Source organism: Schistocerca cancellata, chromosome 4 (genome assembly GCF_023864275.1).
Source record: "Schistocerca cancellata isolate TAMUIC-IGC-003103 chromosome 4, iqSchCanc2.1, whole genome shotgun sequence".
Classification (NCBI taxonomy): domain Eukaryota; kingdom Metazoa; phylum Arthropoda; class Insecta; order Orthoptera; family Acrididae; genus Schistocerca; species Schistocerca cancellata.
In genome coordinates this window covers 376,134,656-376,151,313 of record NC_064629.1, presented here as the reverse complement: position 1 = coordinate 376,151,313, position 16,658 = coordinate 376,134,656, and the positions used below count along the sequence as shown (strand labels likewise).

At 37.1% G+C, this 16,658-nt stretch overlaps 1 protein-coding gene across 1 annotated transcript in view; it reads right to left on the bottom strand.

Annotated features, from left to right (window-relative positions):
• Positions 1–567: 567 nt before the first annotated feature.
• LOC126183398 (cysteine-rich hydrophobic domain-containing protein 2) overlaps positions 568–16,658 on the bottom strand; it is a 51,594-nt gene continuing 35,503 nt past the window's right edge. Inside the window, exon 4 of the mRNA XM_049925344.1 lies at positions 568–5,774. Within this exon, the coding sequence (XP_049781301.1) occupies positions 5,724–5,774 (51 nt within the window). The 3' untranslated portion in view covers positions 568–5,723. The remainder of the gene's footprint in view (positions 5,775–16,658) is intronic.

The window sequence follows — 16,658 nt, the reverse complement described above, 5'->3', positions numbered from 1 at the left end:
AGATTGGTTTCTGAGAGTTTTTGTACCCTCTCTAAAAGCTCGTCAGTTAAGGAATTGCAAAAGGGTGAAAACATTACTGTTTCCTGACAATGCACTGCCTCATCCATCAAGTGATATATTAAATGGAATGGACAACTTCATTCAAGTGACATTTCATCCACCTAATGTAACCTCCTTATTACAGCCCATGAATCGAGATGTTATTGAGGCTTTCAGATGGTATTACAGGAAAGAACTGTTACACAAAGTATTGTTAGAAAGAGGAGGCAGAGGGAGAACAGAGTCTGTTTAAAAAAATTATATTTGAAAAGTGTGTCACAGAAGATCAGAGCAGTATAATATACCCATATCCTCCAATTAGTTCAGATAATCGATGCTCTGCTGTATGTCTGTAATTTAGGATAACCAAAAACAGACATCTCACTGTAATAAGTGTTATGGCAATAAAATTATTCAGCCATCTTCTTGATATCACTTGTGTAAACGACAGGAAATCACTCGTTATGGATGGCAGGAAAGATGGATGTTTCAAGGCAGTCTCAAGCGACATACATTCTGACAAAAACATGAGTCTTCCAGCAGTTTATTTTCAACTGAATTATCAATGACTGATTAATAAAAAGAACTAAGTGTCTATCTGCTTAGAATTACATATAAGTTTTTAGGCATGCACATGTATATACAGACACTCTTCTTGTAAGACAGTGAAATAATATCTACATAGCAGAAATAGCTAAAAGCAATTATGCTACTTTATACTTATAGACATGGAACATCAAATACTTTCATAAGTATCTCGGAAAAATTAACTGCATAAAGTTATTCAACCAACAGTGCCACAAAGTGACATTGCTTCCATAACTACTAGTACAGACCACTGAACACTGCTGACCATTATGGGTTATATAGTATTCGATAACATTAATTCAGGTAACAGATCTGAATTTATTGCACAACACAGGACATTTATTCAAAACACCTTCTATGTAGGAACAGAGGGAAAACAAAGGTTTCCAGACATTTGATTTGTGCTTGTAATCTAGTCAAACAATACAAGAATCATTTACTTTCTCTGAAGTAAGACATAATTGAAAAATCTTTATTTTTCTTAATTCTTGTTACTATGTCATTTTTGGAGTAACATTTTCTTAAGGTGAAATGTTGAAATGTAATGTAACCTTTGAACCGCAACACACAACTCATGTATATGGTATGTAAAACACTATCTATTTACTGATTCTCATCTCCTCCAAATTCTCAATAAAAATGTTGGACAAATAACACACTTTCTAGAGGTGATGTATAAAATGTCACCTTCTGTTGTTATGTTCAGTGTTACTTAAATTACAATTACAAATAGTAGCTTAAGTACTTCAAAGTGAAATTCCTCATTTACCTTGGCTCAGAATTTGTTTCTTCTCAGACAGTAACGAAGAGTACAACACTACAGCAGCAAATACACTTCAGTTTACAGTAAGAGGTTTTCATCAACCATCATACTTTGCAGATATGCTAGTACATACATAATACACTGCCCATCATCAAAAGTTATCCTTAAAAAATAATGCTGTGATTTACTCATATTTTTAAATGCTTAAAATTTTTAATGTGCAATAAACTTCATTGTGAAGATCTCTACAAATACGGCAAACTGCACCCATGCTGCAGGTCTCAATTACTTTAAAATATACCTTAATTTTAGTAATGTGTATATAAGCTCTTTCAATGCAATACCCGCACCTTGATAATCTCTCATTTTTCTTTCAATATAACCAAATTACCATTACATAAATAATGTACTTTCCTGTGAAAGCAATTTTTTTTTCCTGACGATCTCCCCCCTCCTCAGCCCCTAAAACAAATATTTCTACATGAAAGTGCAAGCCACAGATATACTTGAAATATTCAATGCAAAATTTTGCAATTCTGCATCAAACTTGCTTTGTTCGCAACAAAACACTACACAGTATGAAAAGTCCTACAGTAATAACATTAAACAGATCTTTATACACCAAAACACATCAGTGGTAAAAAATATAAGTAAGCCACTGAATGTCATGCTATTGAAGAATGCATTGTTGAGAATGAGAATCAGACACTGTCTTCACTCAGCTAAGAATGGAGGAAAAGTGCGCGCGCGAGAGAGAGAGAGAGAGAGAGAGAGAGAGAGAGAGAGAGAGAGAGAGAGAGCACAGAACTCCTTTCAAAACAGTAAGTAAGGGTCACGCAGCGCAATATAGCATGCTTTACAAGTACATATAAAATAATTTTGACAATTTCTGAAGATTATTTTAACCAAAAATCAATATGAATATATTTCTATATTCATTTTCTGACATCAAGCACTTTAACTTCCTTGTAACATTTCTATGGAGTCCTATAACATGTTTTAAGAAACTATATTTTCAGTCAACATAAGAAATTATGTTCACTGATTCCCATTGCTTCCACCAATAACATGGATAGCTGTCCCAACAAGAAATTTTAGAAGTATAAAGCCTTCAATTTACATTTCTAACAAAATGGTGTAATATCTGTGGTGTTACACTAGCTCAGCAATGCTTGACATGATAAATTGACTATCATAAGACAAATACTAATTCACTGTAGTGTTGATACCAGTAAAAACTGCAGTTCATTTATGATACCTGACTACAAACAATGCTTTACAAAGAACACCAACCTGACTGACATACAGCTAATTATTTATTCCTGTGTTCTGATCACTGAAACAGCATACTATAAAAGTCACAATAGTGATTGTGATTGCTGTGACATTTAATCCTATTAAATGATAATCCACACTGGTGTGTTTAAAAAACTGAAATTAAAAATCAGCATTCAGAAATGTGAATGGCTTCTCTTCTCTCTTCCCATAAATACTAAATAGAATTAAAATTTGAAAATGTGTTGAAAGCAATAAATCTGTAAAGAAAATTTCTTTTCTTTATACCAATTAGCAAGTCACAAAAATAAAGGTCTTGACATTAGATAAAATAAATATACACTTCACAAATGAAATACATGGTTGCTTCACTCATCACAACATATGTAGCCAAGATTTAAGAACAGAAGAGAGAAAGATAGCATTATCTACAGGATGATGACCTTATGTTTTTGAATGCTCAGAATCACTGGGCTCTTAACAAGAGCATATCAACACAGCATGTATTAATCTTCTCCTTGTGTGTAAGAATTTATGATGCTGCAAATAAATATGGTCCACAATGACACAAACTTCTAATGTGTATAAATCAAGCAGTTATTTTTAAACTGTTGAACATCTCCAATAGGCCACTGACATTGATACATTATATGAAATAAATCTGGTCCTGGATGACAGTCATATTACACCAAGAAACCTAACAATAACAAATGTCAAGTAAGTTCTGAAGCACAGCGCACACACACACGCGCTGTTGGAATATCTATATCAAGAAATTGAATGAATGCATCCCCAATCAAATCAGTCAAGACATAAAACGCAATAAGGTAATGTGGTGTATCTTACAGTATAAAATAACCTATACACAAGTAATGGTTGGGAAAAGGTCCTATGAAAATGAGTACCACATTTCAAACACAATCTTCTTTGTGGTGGCTGAGGTCATATGCAATGTCACATTTATAACTATCACCACCAACATTGGCACCTTCGTTGTTGAAGAATTACATAATTCCAACACACATTCTCTGGCATTTCATGTGATATAAGAAAGCTGTGGACATTGTTTACAACTTACATACATATATACGTAAGGCAGAAATGGTACCCTATCATCTTGTTTTTGTCTGCATGGAACCATTCACAAATATGTTATTGAGGTGACTTACTTATGCAGCAACAAGTAAACACTTAGCAAATAACATGCACCATGCTTCTATTCACAAATGACCCCCATACAGATTTTACTCATTCCCTTCTTTCCAGGATCACTGACTTATCAGCTGAGATTATCATTTGTAAATTTAAGTACATTTACTTCTCTTCAAACAGAGGTTTTAATATCTAAAATGTCAATCTCAAGACGGTTTGCAAAACTTTGTTCTTGTATACTAAAGAGAGCAAATAAGAGTTCTTTGTGCAAAACTCCCCAACATCTGATGTATTAGCCACCTGGCCAACACATATTTAAAAAAATAACAGGTAATTTCATTTGTTATTACTATATACATGTATTTTTTTAAATTTATAACAACATTTCCTTTTCAATATATAATGACTGTACAGCCTAGTTCCTTTCTTCAATACTAGAAATTAAAATTACAGGTCAGCCCAACAGCAATGGAGTCATCTACCACTGAACAATCACACACACACACACACACACACACACACACACACACACACACACACACAATAATTCAAAATACTTTATCTAAATAGTAACAACAATTAAGAAATAAACTGAAACACATGGTGTCCACATTCCATTACTCTTTGTTGTGTAGAATTCTACCTCACAAAGTATGTTAAATTAATAGCTCATCAAACTCAGCTATACTGGAGATCAAATCTAAGTACCTGCAGGCAATGAAAAATCATAAATTAAGAAGGAAACACAGTTCCCACAATGCATGACAAGAATTTCCAATCAAAGGTCAAGAGATATGCATCTATCAGTATATAATGTTCTGGTGAAGAATGTAACTCTCCGAAAACAGAACACAAAAAAATAGACTATGTTAAAATAACTGTATCTGCAATAACTACAACAGCTATTGGTGAATAATATTTACAATTGTGCACCACTTCTACAGACCCCACAGAAACACCTCAATGAATTAAATGTTCTGATTTTATTAACATTTTTTATTGTCATGTCAGAGAACTCTAATTATCAACCAACAAAAATATATGCAACTATAAACTTAAAAACTGTTTCTTTTATTTCCTGTTTTCCAGAAATCTGCAAGAACCAGGTGACAGTTTTATAGTTATATATCCTGGAATCACAGTTCGAACCCAAAGCTCTGTGATGAACATGACAAAAAATAATTGTCCTCTGTTTACGGCAGCACACCACAGGCTTAATTTCACAGACTCCTATGCAAACCAACACATTGTACATATGTTTAAAAAATTGAAGATATGCATTTGAAATACCCATGGGACACAAAGACACATTTTTCCTCCACGAAAAATGAAGTGTATGGAAACTGGTGAGTAAATTTTCAAGCTTATTGTTTTCCATTGATTGTGGGCAAACATGTCAGCACTTCAAAATTTCCGATACTTTAACTTTCAGTTTTCAGTCTTACTAAGTCCAATCATTTTAGCCACTCAATAATTTTAAAATGAAGCACAATTAATGTTAATTTCCACAACATTATCACACAGTCACAGCAGGTCTCCTGCACAGGAACTGTCAGTCACCTCATTTCTTGCTCTAGCTGCCTTTCATTCCAGTATTTCCAAATAATTATTATCGAGACTCTCAAACAACACTACAGAATTACAAGAGATTTTCCTTAATAATAAAATAATATTAAAACCTATAACAATCAAAAGTGGGCGACCTTATTACTAAACACAAGTCCCTGCACGAAGAACATTTGAGATTTTCAACACAAATATTTTGGATGAACATGTATGTCCTTTACACATCTGTAATCTTACAGACAATTCCAAACAAATGACAACTGTGTCAATGAAATGATCTGTGGAGTATTCACACGCTAGTTATGATAGAACTTTTGTTGAAGGAACGATCTTCAGGTTCCTAGTCAGGCCTGTATATTGGAATTTTTGGAATGAATTCAATCAAAAGAACCTGCAAAAGAAAATTATTTTTTTTAGTGGTCATAATGTGAAACTACATGGGTCAAGCATAGACATTTTATTGGAATGTAATAAAAAATCCTGTGTACAAAAAAAAAATCATTGTAAGCATTACCTCCTTTTAAAATATTTATGAATATAGGTGTAAGAATAAGAAAAAGAAAAGTTACAGCAACAGCACATCCATTTATCATACAAGTAGTATATGTTATCTGCGTTATACAGGTACAACATATTAGTGATTTGGATATCCTGTTAATACATCATCAATATCAAAAGCGAGTTGAACCTACCAATACTGGATGTCAGCTTTGACCCGTGACATAATGATGTCATGAGTGTGTGTGTGTGTGTGTGTGTGTGTGTGTGTGTGAGAGAGAGAGAGTGTGTGAGAGTGTGTGTGTGTGAGAGAGAGAGAGAGAGAGAGAGAGAGAGAGAGAGAGAGAGAGAGAGATCATACAAGAGCAAGTAGGGACAGAACAGAACATTGTAAAAATTATAATGAACCAAATAAATATTCTCAAATGAAGGTTGTTGCGACGAACTAATTTGTAGAAAAGCATAAGATCTAAGTCTGGTTAGAAGGTGACTGTCTAGCTGAGAGCTGGAGATGCCAAGAAATGAAGAGTACAGAAAAAGAACGTGCTTTGTCTGCTCATCAAATCACTCAGGACAGCAATTTTAAAGTTTGAAACCGAATTTAATGGATACTAATGGACAAATTTAAAGAATACAGAAGTCATTTGGAAGGACATGTTATATACATTAAATTTAACATTAATTGATTATTTAAATTATGGATTTACTGGCATAACATTTAAAGCAATGTAATGCATCACAAGGAGAAAATTTGCTACTTTTATATAGCAGAATAGAAGACACTGCAAGTAAACCTGTAATTTTTGTTAAATTTTATGTCAGATTACTTTGTAATGGAAAACAATGTTTGAAACAATAAAGATACTTCTTGATCAGCAGTTCCTTTTTGCTATTTTAACTTCATGTGATAAAATGCTAAAAGAATACAGTATACTGTCACTCGTCCAAACATGTAGTTCTCAGGGTGGTGTAAAAGGTTTGTGTGAAACACTCTAGCTTATTGTCTGCAATACTCCTTTAAAAACTGGAGGTACTGATACTTTCCTTTTGATGTTGCAACAGGACTTGTAAAGACAAATTACTACTACTACTACTACTACTACTACTACTACTACTACTATTATTATTATTGTCAGTAGTATACAAAATTATTCAAAAAGAAAATTTTATTATATTTTTATATTTTATGTCTGTAAGTTGGGGATTGACATTATCCACACTGCTGCTCTTGAAGTTGCTGTGAAACTCTCCCACTGATAAAATCTGAGTTCTATATTGAATGAGGTGGGGATGTTTTTGTGATGATTACCTCTCTTATGGGTCTTGTTAGGAAACGACATTTCATCAAATATTTCTTCTTCAGAAATGACCCCCAATTTTGTATCATATTATGATTGACCACGACAACATTCAAAACGCTTAGGTTTACATCAAGCTCCAACTATGATCTGCACCCAATCCACTGGAACTTCTGCCTCTGCTTACGAGTTAATCAGTCCTATATTATTATCATGTTTCATAAAAGTGTTTCCCATACTATGTGAAGTTACTTTCACTGTCTCCAAAAGCTTCAGTTCACTCGCAAGATAATTACAATACCCTGATACAGTGCAACTCTTGTTCTACCCTGAACATAAATCACAAATGGCTTCTTAGAGGTTTCTTTCTTGTGTAATAATTCTGTCAAAGCGATTTAAAAAGGAAACAACTTAACTGGCCCCTTTTGTTCCAGTATCTGCAGTGTAAGTGTAGAATACTGAAGTTGCATTTGAAAGCTGATGAATACTGAAAGAGTAAACAGACAACTGCCCTTGGTAATAGACATCATTAGTACTTAGGTTTGGTAAGCATGCAATTTTTTTTTTTTTTTTTCTGTGTATACAGATTGCTTTTGTTCATTAGACTTTTGACTTCTAAAACTAGCATTCCTCTTCCTAGCACAAAATGTTTCAGCTTTCACTTTGCGTACTTTCTGGTCAATGGTGATCTCATTAATTTCCTTCAACACTTGTTTCTTCATGCCATCATCTAAATTTGCAATTAACATTGCATTGAGCACTTTCATATCAGCAGTATACTTATGACATGTTGACCATGTATCATTCCTTGAATACCCCAAAGCTATACTGAATTTGATGTTGAATACTGTTCTATGCATTTCATATGAAATATTAAAATTCATGTATTTTCCTGGAACATTTCATGCAATTTTTTTCATAAAATGTTCTTCTGGGAGATACATCTTCTTGGTCTTGTCATTGCTGTAATGACTTGATCTACCCTTAAATGAATGAATGTAATCATAAACCTCTGCCATTCCTGCTGCTTCCGTAATTTTTCCATGGCCTACTTCCAGTCTTATCCCTTCCAGCACGAAGCGACTTGTGCAGCTTCAAAGACTTCTGAACAGTCATTAATCACCACCTCGTTACTCCATGCACTCCCATGAAAGCTTTTCTGCATATAGGGATTTCATGTACAATTTCATCACCTTATACTCTTACTCTGTTGCGGAAATTACACCCTCGAAGCTGTGCTTCATCTTAATTATTCTTTGATCAACTTCTGTGAAATGGAAGTATTGTAATGAGGCCAGTCTGATACAATGATTGTTCATTCCGGCCTACAATATCACTAAATTTTCATATAATAATTGATCTTTTTTCAGCACTTAATATCTCAAAATACTAACTTACAGTTGCAGTCTTCTCCTAGTTCATTTGACTGAACTATTAATTTCTTCATGCTTGTACTCATTCACCCTCTTACTTGCCTTTTCCTAACACTGTTAGAATCTGAAGGTCTCTGTCTTTCAGCTAAAGATGCAGTACTCATTATTCAGTGTAAATAATAGAGTATTAAAGCTGAAAAGAATCACTTACAACACCTGCAATACTAAACACAATGTCTAAAACTAAAGAAATGGTTCTCACTAGTACTAACAATGCACAATAAAGAAAAATTCTCTGGTTCTTGCTTCAACATTGTTTGACAAACCACAACGAATCTAAAACTTAATACACAACACTGGATAAAGAAAATTTATTCGCTGTAGCAAGAGACGGCACATTCTTCCCCTGCATGTGTAATCTAAAATGGGTTATAGAACGTGGATTATTCATATTATCAGACTCACCGCTTAACAATACTAAACAACACATAATCTAACATCTCATGGCATACATAATTCATTTTTGAAGAAACGTGGACAACTCACATTCTTTTCCTTTACTCTTCAAATCTTAACAAAAAAACTTTCTGGGTATGGTACCGTGTCGTAATGTATGAAACTACTGCTGGAGAAAAACCATTTCGGCCACAGTTGCAACGGCCTTCTTCTGGGTGTACTGGTGCGTTCTAGCTATGCAGTGTCTCTTATACTTTGTTATTACCTCCCCCCCCCCTTCCATGAACCATGGACCTTGCCATTGGTAGGGAGGCTTGTGTGCCTCAACGACACAGATAGCCGTACCGTAGGTGCAACCACAACGGAGGGGTATCTGTTGAGAGGCCAGACAAACGTGTGGTTCCTGAAGAGGGGCAGCAGCCTTTTCAGTAGTTGCATGGGCAGCAGTCTGGATGATTGGCTGATCTGGCCTTGTAACACTAACCAAAATGGCCTTGTTGTTCTGGTACTGCGAACGGCTGAAAGCAAGGGGAAACTACAGCCGTAATTTTTCCTGAGGGCATGAAGCTTTACTGTATGATTAAATGATGATGGTGTCCTCTTGGGTAAAATATTCTGGAGGTAAGCTGGGACTACTCAGGACGACACCATTATCAGGAGAAAAAAAAAACTGGCGTTCTACAGATTGCAGCATGGAATGTCAGATCCCTTAATCGGGCAGGTAGTTTAGAAAATTTAAAAAGGGAAATGGATAGGTTAACGTTAGATATAGTGGGAATTAGTGAAGTTCGGTGGCAGGAGGAACAAGACTTTTGGTCAAGTGAATACAGGGTTATAAATACAAAATCAAATAGGGGTAATGCAAGAGTAGGTTTAATAATGAATAAAAAAAATAGGTGTACGGGTAAGCTACTACAAACAGCATAGTAAACGCATTATTGTGGCCAAGATAGACACGAAGCCCATGCCTACTACAGTAGTACAAATATATATGCCACCTAGCTCTGTAGATGACGAAGAAATTGATGAAATGTATGATGAGATAAAAGAAATTATTCAGGTAGTGAAGGGAGACAAAAATTTAACAGTCATGGGTGACTGGAACTCAAGAGTAGGAAAAGGGAGAGAAGGAAACGTAGTAGGTGAATATTGATAGGGGCTAAGAAATGAAAGAGGAAGCCGCCTGGTAGAATTTTGTGCAGAGCATAACTTAATCATAGCTAACACTTGATTTAAGAATCATGAAAGAAGGTTGTATACATGAAAGAACCCTGGAGATACTAAAAGGTATACATGATTGAAAATCACCGTCGAATGAGAAGTTGGCTCCTGTTTACGAAATGCTGGACACGCCGTGCGGCAGCAGTTACTCGCCGGTAGTGCTCATGCCTCATGTTGACAGTGTGGTCTGTTGGGCTCTGATTGCTGGCAGCCAAGACAGGGCAATCAGCAAGATTGCGGAAAAGAAATAAAATTCAACAAAGCCTGTGTGTTGGCCAAGCACCTGGTTATAACAAAATACAAAGTCAGAGAGGACATCAAAATACTTTAACAACCCAAGAACATGAATAGAGAGGATGGACTCAGGCTCGCCCCATCTTGGCTACCAGCAATCAGAACACAACAGACCCCACTGTCAACTCGAGGCACGAGCACTACCGTCAAGTAACTGCCGCCGCGCGGCCGATGTCCAGCATTTGGTAAACAGGAGCCGACTTCTCATTCGACGGTGACCAGCAATCATGGCACATAACACAAGGCCAATAGACAACATAGATTACGCTCTCCCTCCACCGCAATGACCTATTAAAATAAAATTCCCTATCCTTCTTCCTTAAGTGACCAATGAAACGAATTATCCTTTTAAAATTATGATGTAAAGGCATGTGCAATGAGCAGTAATATTAAAATAGGGACACTGCATAGCTAGAATGCACCAGTACACTCAGAACAGGCCACTGCAACTGTGGCCGAAACGTTGGCTTTTCTCCAGCAGTAGTTTCATACATTATTACGCGGTACCATCCCCAGAAAACTTTTATGCTGACTGACTCTGGCCGCGGAAGCCTACGCAATTATATCTTCAAATATTATTTCATGATAGTAACTACCTTTTAGTTAGTTGTCAGGAGTTGCAATGCCAGTCACATCATTGAGCCCCCTAGGGAAATAGCATCCAAGGCTGGTAGAAACTAGCTCACTATGTCTGCTGGGAGAGCCTCATCTAAGATGTGGAGGAGACACTACCTGTGGGTATCGAGAGTGCAGGGTACAGTCATGTTCAAGTTGTGACTCATATCAGCACTGATGACGCTTGTCACTACCGTTCTGAGGCCATCCTTAGTTCGCACACAAGGCTGACAGAAGTGGTGAGGACCGGTGGTCTCATTTGCAGAGTTCAAGCAGGGTTTACAATTTGCAGTACAATAACCAGAACTGATTGGGCTCCTTTGGTTTGGAGCTGAGTGGACAGTCTCATCCAGAGGCTACATCAGTTCTGTTACAGTCTTGGCTGCAGATTTCTGGACATGCATTACAGAGTGTGGAATTGTAGGACTCCCCTTGATAGGTATGGGTGCATTCCACAGAGAAAGTAGCTACTCAGATAGCAGAGTACTAAAGGAATACACGTTTTTCTTGTGATAGTTTGAGGTCACCTGACGAATGCTCGCCAGCTGATACACAGGGAGGAAAATTAGATCATGTACGAAGTAAAGACACTTCAAACGTCAAAATTTTAACAGAAAATTGTGAAAGCATTCGTAACAAAGTTCCTTAATTTACTGCCCTCAGCAAAACCATTACATTTTAATTGTACTCTGAATTGAGAGCTGGATGAAACTCAAAGCATAAAGATCTGAAATATTTAAAGAGGCATAGAATTTGCATCGAAAGGTCAGGTTATATACCACAGGAAAGGGAGGGGGGGGGGGGGGGGGGGGGGGGTAGTCCATTGCCATTAACAAAAGTTGATGTGCCTTCTGAGGTTGAAATGGTGTCTGACTGCTAAGTTATTTGGGCGTGAGTAACTGGCTTAGGTGAACTTCTGATCATCAAATGTTTCTACCAGCCTCCATATTCCATTGAAACTGCTGTAAAATCATTCAAAGAAAGCCTACACTAAAGAGAATAAAGTGGAACACCAATGGTTCCACGGCAGGCGGTACAAACACACGGTCTTGTGAAGCAGTCCTCAACAAAGTCTCCAAAAACTACCTTGAACAGCTAGCTTGACAACTCAAGTACAATGGAATTGTTTTAGACCTCACAGCTACAAACGGGCCTGTCTTCATAGACAGTACCAGTACACAGGGTGAACATTAATAAAACCGACAAATTGCAGGGTCAGATTCCTGATGGGAAATAGAGGCAAGAAGGTCCAATGAAAATGTGTCTAGAAATGGATGATGTGCATGCTACAATAAAAAATCAACCCAGAATACGGTACAGAGCTGCATCGCACCCATGTCCCAACGTATGTTCAAAGTAGTCGTCATGGGATGAATGCAAGCATTCACATATCGCATCATAGATTGCTGCACTTTGGCTCATCCCATGTTGGCAGGCCACTTTGCAGGAGCTTGTACTAGGGTTTGTCTCAATATCCTGTAAAACACGGTCCATACACAGAGTATGCCGCCTCCTGAACGTTCATCCATCTCAATGTACCCGTGATCACACAAATGCCCAAGAGGGGCTTGAAATGTTGTGTGATGTGCTTGGTGTCTGTGAGGGTACTTGTTTTGATATAGCCACGATGCTTCCATCTGTTTGGCTGTACACGAACACCATCTCCGCTTGTTCCTGACATGAATACCAGACCATTCTGCTGCTCACAGTAAGCCATGTCAATCATACAGTAAAATGTAAAATGGCTCTGAGCACTATGGGACTTAACATCTTAGGTCATCAGTCCCCTAGAACTTAGAACTACTTAAACCTAACTAACCTAAGGACATCACACACATCCATGCCCGAGGCAGGATTCGAACCTGCGACCGTAGCAGTCCCGCGGTTCCGGACTGAAGCGCCTAGAACTGCACGGCCACTGCAGCCGGCTCAATCATACAGCCTGTTTTTGTCAGCGTCATCTACCACGGCAGCAATGCATTTCTGGACACATGTTCATAGGACCTTTTCTCTCCAATTTCCAGTCAGGAATCTTTCCCTGCAATTTGTCTGGTTTATCATGTTCAGCCTGTATAGACAGGGATTAATGCTCACGATATCATATGATGGAGGTTACTAAAATTAATAAACCCATGAAGATGGCTAGGAGAGTTTTTATGGCGGAAACAGCACATAAGCAATTGATAGCATTCTACTTACACAGTGAATGAACATCATTTACTTCCAATATGATGGAATAGGGGAATTATGAACAAATTTTGAACTGATAGTAAACTGAAGATTAGAGAAGTATGTGCCAATGAAATTAAGGACAGAAAAAACCCACTGTGGTTTTATAACAAAATTTGGAAAATAATGCAGCAGCAGATATTTTGCACTATCAGCTAAAAAAAAGGCAGAAATATCTACGGACAAAAGTTAGTAGAAAATCCTGTGACTAAAATAAGACTGATGTGCGAAGCACGCAATAAATTTGACTGTCATAACATAGCAATAGATCTTGCCGAGAATCCAAGAAAATTCTGGCCCTACGCACAATCGCTAAGCGGTTCGAAAGTTTCTATCTTGTCACTCATTGACCACTCTGACATGACAATAGAAAACAGCAAAATGAAAGCTCAAGTTCTAAATTTTGTGTTAAAAAAATCATTCACACAGGACCACTGAACACATATACTATCATTTTACCATAACAAAGACTCCCATATGCAGGACACAGAAATAGGCAATGCTTGATTTGTGACGATATGCACTGGTACTCCGTTTGGTACCTAACTGCAGATTATGTGATGGGGTACGAGAGAACTTTATTTTGTACCAGCTTTTTTTTACAACTCAAGGACTGGAAATTGGCATCCCCAGCAATGATAAGCAACTGAAATTACTGAAAACAAATAAGTAGCCAGGTCCAGATGGAATCCCAATTTGGTTCTACACAGAGTGATCTTCAGCATTGGCCCCTAACTCAGCTTGAATTTATCATGAACCTCTCAACCAGTGTGAAGTCCCAAGTGACAGGAAAAAGCACAGGTGGTTCCCGCATGTAAGGAACGTACAATACTGGATCCACAAAATTACAAACCAACCTTAATATTGGTTTACTGAAGAACTCTTGAGAATATTTTAAGTTAGAATATAATAAATTTCCTTGAGACACAAAAGCACACATTTAGAAAGTATCCCTCGTGTGAAACTCAGCCTGACCTTTTCTCACATGATATCCTGTGAATCCTTGATAAAGGGCAACACGCAGATTTTGGAAAAGCATTTGACACAGTGCTTCACTGCATGGTATTAACAAAGTCTGAGCATACAGAATAGGTTCCCAGATACGCGAGTGGTTCAAAAAGTTCGTAAGTAATAGAATCCAATACATTGTCCTGGATGGCAAGAGTTCATCAGACACAAGGGTATCGTCAAAGTGTGTTAGGTCATTGGATAGGGTGAACAGCAAGCTGTGACCATTTACTGATGACACTGTAGTATATGGGAAATTGTTGTCACTGAGCGACTGTACAATGATACAGGAAAACTTACATAGACAGTTACTATTTGGTGTGATGAATGGCAGCTTGCTACAAATGGAACAAAATTAAGTTAATGCCATTAAGAAGGAAAACAATCCTGTAATGTTCAGATACAGTGTCTGTGGTGTGCTGCTTGACACAATCACATTGACTAAATATCTAGGCATAACAGTGCAAAGTGACACATAATGCAATAAGCATGTAATATCGGTAGTAGTAGTTTACTGGGAGAATTTTAGGGAGTTTGGTCCAACTATGAAGGAGACCACATAAAGTACACTATTGCAACCCATTCCTGAGTACTGCTTGAGTGTTTGGTATTTGGTCAGATAAAAGGAAGGCATGGGAGCAATTTACATGTGTACTGCTGGATTTCTGCACTATGTTTGATCAAAATGCAAATATTACGGAGATGATTATGAACTGAATGGGAGTCCTTAGAGGTGACAACATTCTTTACACAAATCATTCCAGAGAAAATTTTTATAACTGGCATTTGTGTGAGAGCAGAACAATTTTATTGTCGCCAACATACATTTTGCATAATGACCAGAAAGACAAGATAAGAGAAATTATAGGGTCAAACAGAGGCATATAGACAGTTATTTTTCCCTCACTGTATTTGCGAGTGGGACAGGAAATGGAATGACTAGTAGTACCATTGACAGTATGGTGACTTGCTGAGTATAGATGCAGATGTATGAAGTGCCTTGGGTTTACTTGTGCGAATTGTCAAAGTTCCTCGTATTGTTGCTTGATTCTCCTTGTAAGACGACAGGTTAGAGGGGCTGCAAAACTCGACAATATTGTCAGGTCTGAATTACAGTGATTGATTTGATTTCACCATGCAAAGGGACTTGAAATACAGCTCATAACCACCATGATAAGTATGACATCTATGGATGTGGGGATTATTAAGAATTAGTGTAGTGTGATTAACAAGCACTTTACACATATGCATGTGGAACACAGTACTGACAATATGAGTGTTCAGAAATATGACTTTTTTTAACCCTTTATTCACAGATATACACACCCACACAATGCTGCCTTGAGAGTTCCAATGTGTCAGAACTTCTTGTCATTTAACTGGAAGTGGAGATCAGCATCTGCCTCAGAAAACATGGAAATGAACTATCCAATCAGAAGGTCTACTATAGAAATCCCAGTAGAACAAACTGTATGACCTTACTATGCAGGCTTTCTGAGCTGGTGCTTACTTCATTGATGACATCCAATTTCACGGATTCAGACTGTGATTTTAGTGTACCTCCTGCCTGATAAACTTCCTCTATCATGTCACCAGAGACTGCACAGTTTTTCAGGCTCTCCATGTTACTGGTTTAAAAAATGTTTGCTTCTAACTGTTGACTGATAGATATAGTAAAAACAATTATCTGCTCAATAGCTACTGCATTCAAATATTATGAAAGATGTGAAATAGCACTAAAGAATTTCCTAGGGCTCAATGGATGAAGTAGCACTATTTGTTTTATTTAACACAAACACCCAGACACTGTTTAATTTCCTGTTGAAGTTGCTGTTATGTTACTGAAGTCTATGGCTTTGCAATATGCATAAATTTAGTAAGCAGTATACACCCTGTTTTCAAATGGCTAGATAAACTTTATTATCACAAAGCAGATCTTTTATCTTTGTAATTCTAAGTGAAATACATTGGTTAACATGTTTTCAAAGAAATCTATTGATTTTGCCACACACTGGGCCAGAGTACAACAGAATAGCGACCCTTGGCTTTTGTTTTCGTTTCTCGCCCAGACATCTGAAACATCTTGCCGATTTTTGCAACAACTTTAATTCCATTTGCCAATCTGAATATCCATTCTTTTGTAACAAAATTTGTATGTGTATGCGTCTTAGTTCTTTGGCAACTTTCTCTCTGTCTAGTAGACAGTAGACTCTAAGGACTAGATACCTTCACACAGGACACCAATGTCGTGGATAGCTGGATAGCGATAGCTAAATTTTGTGT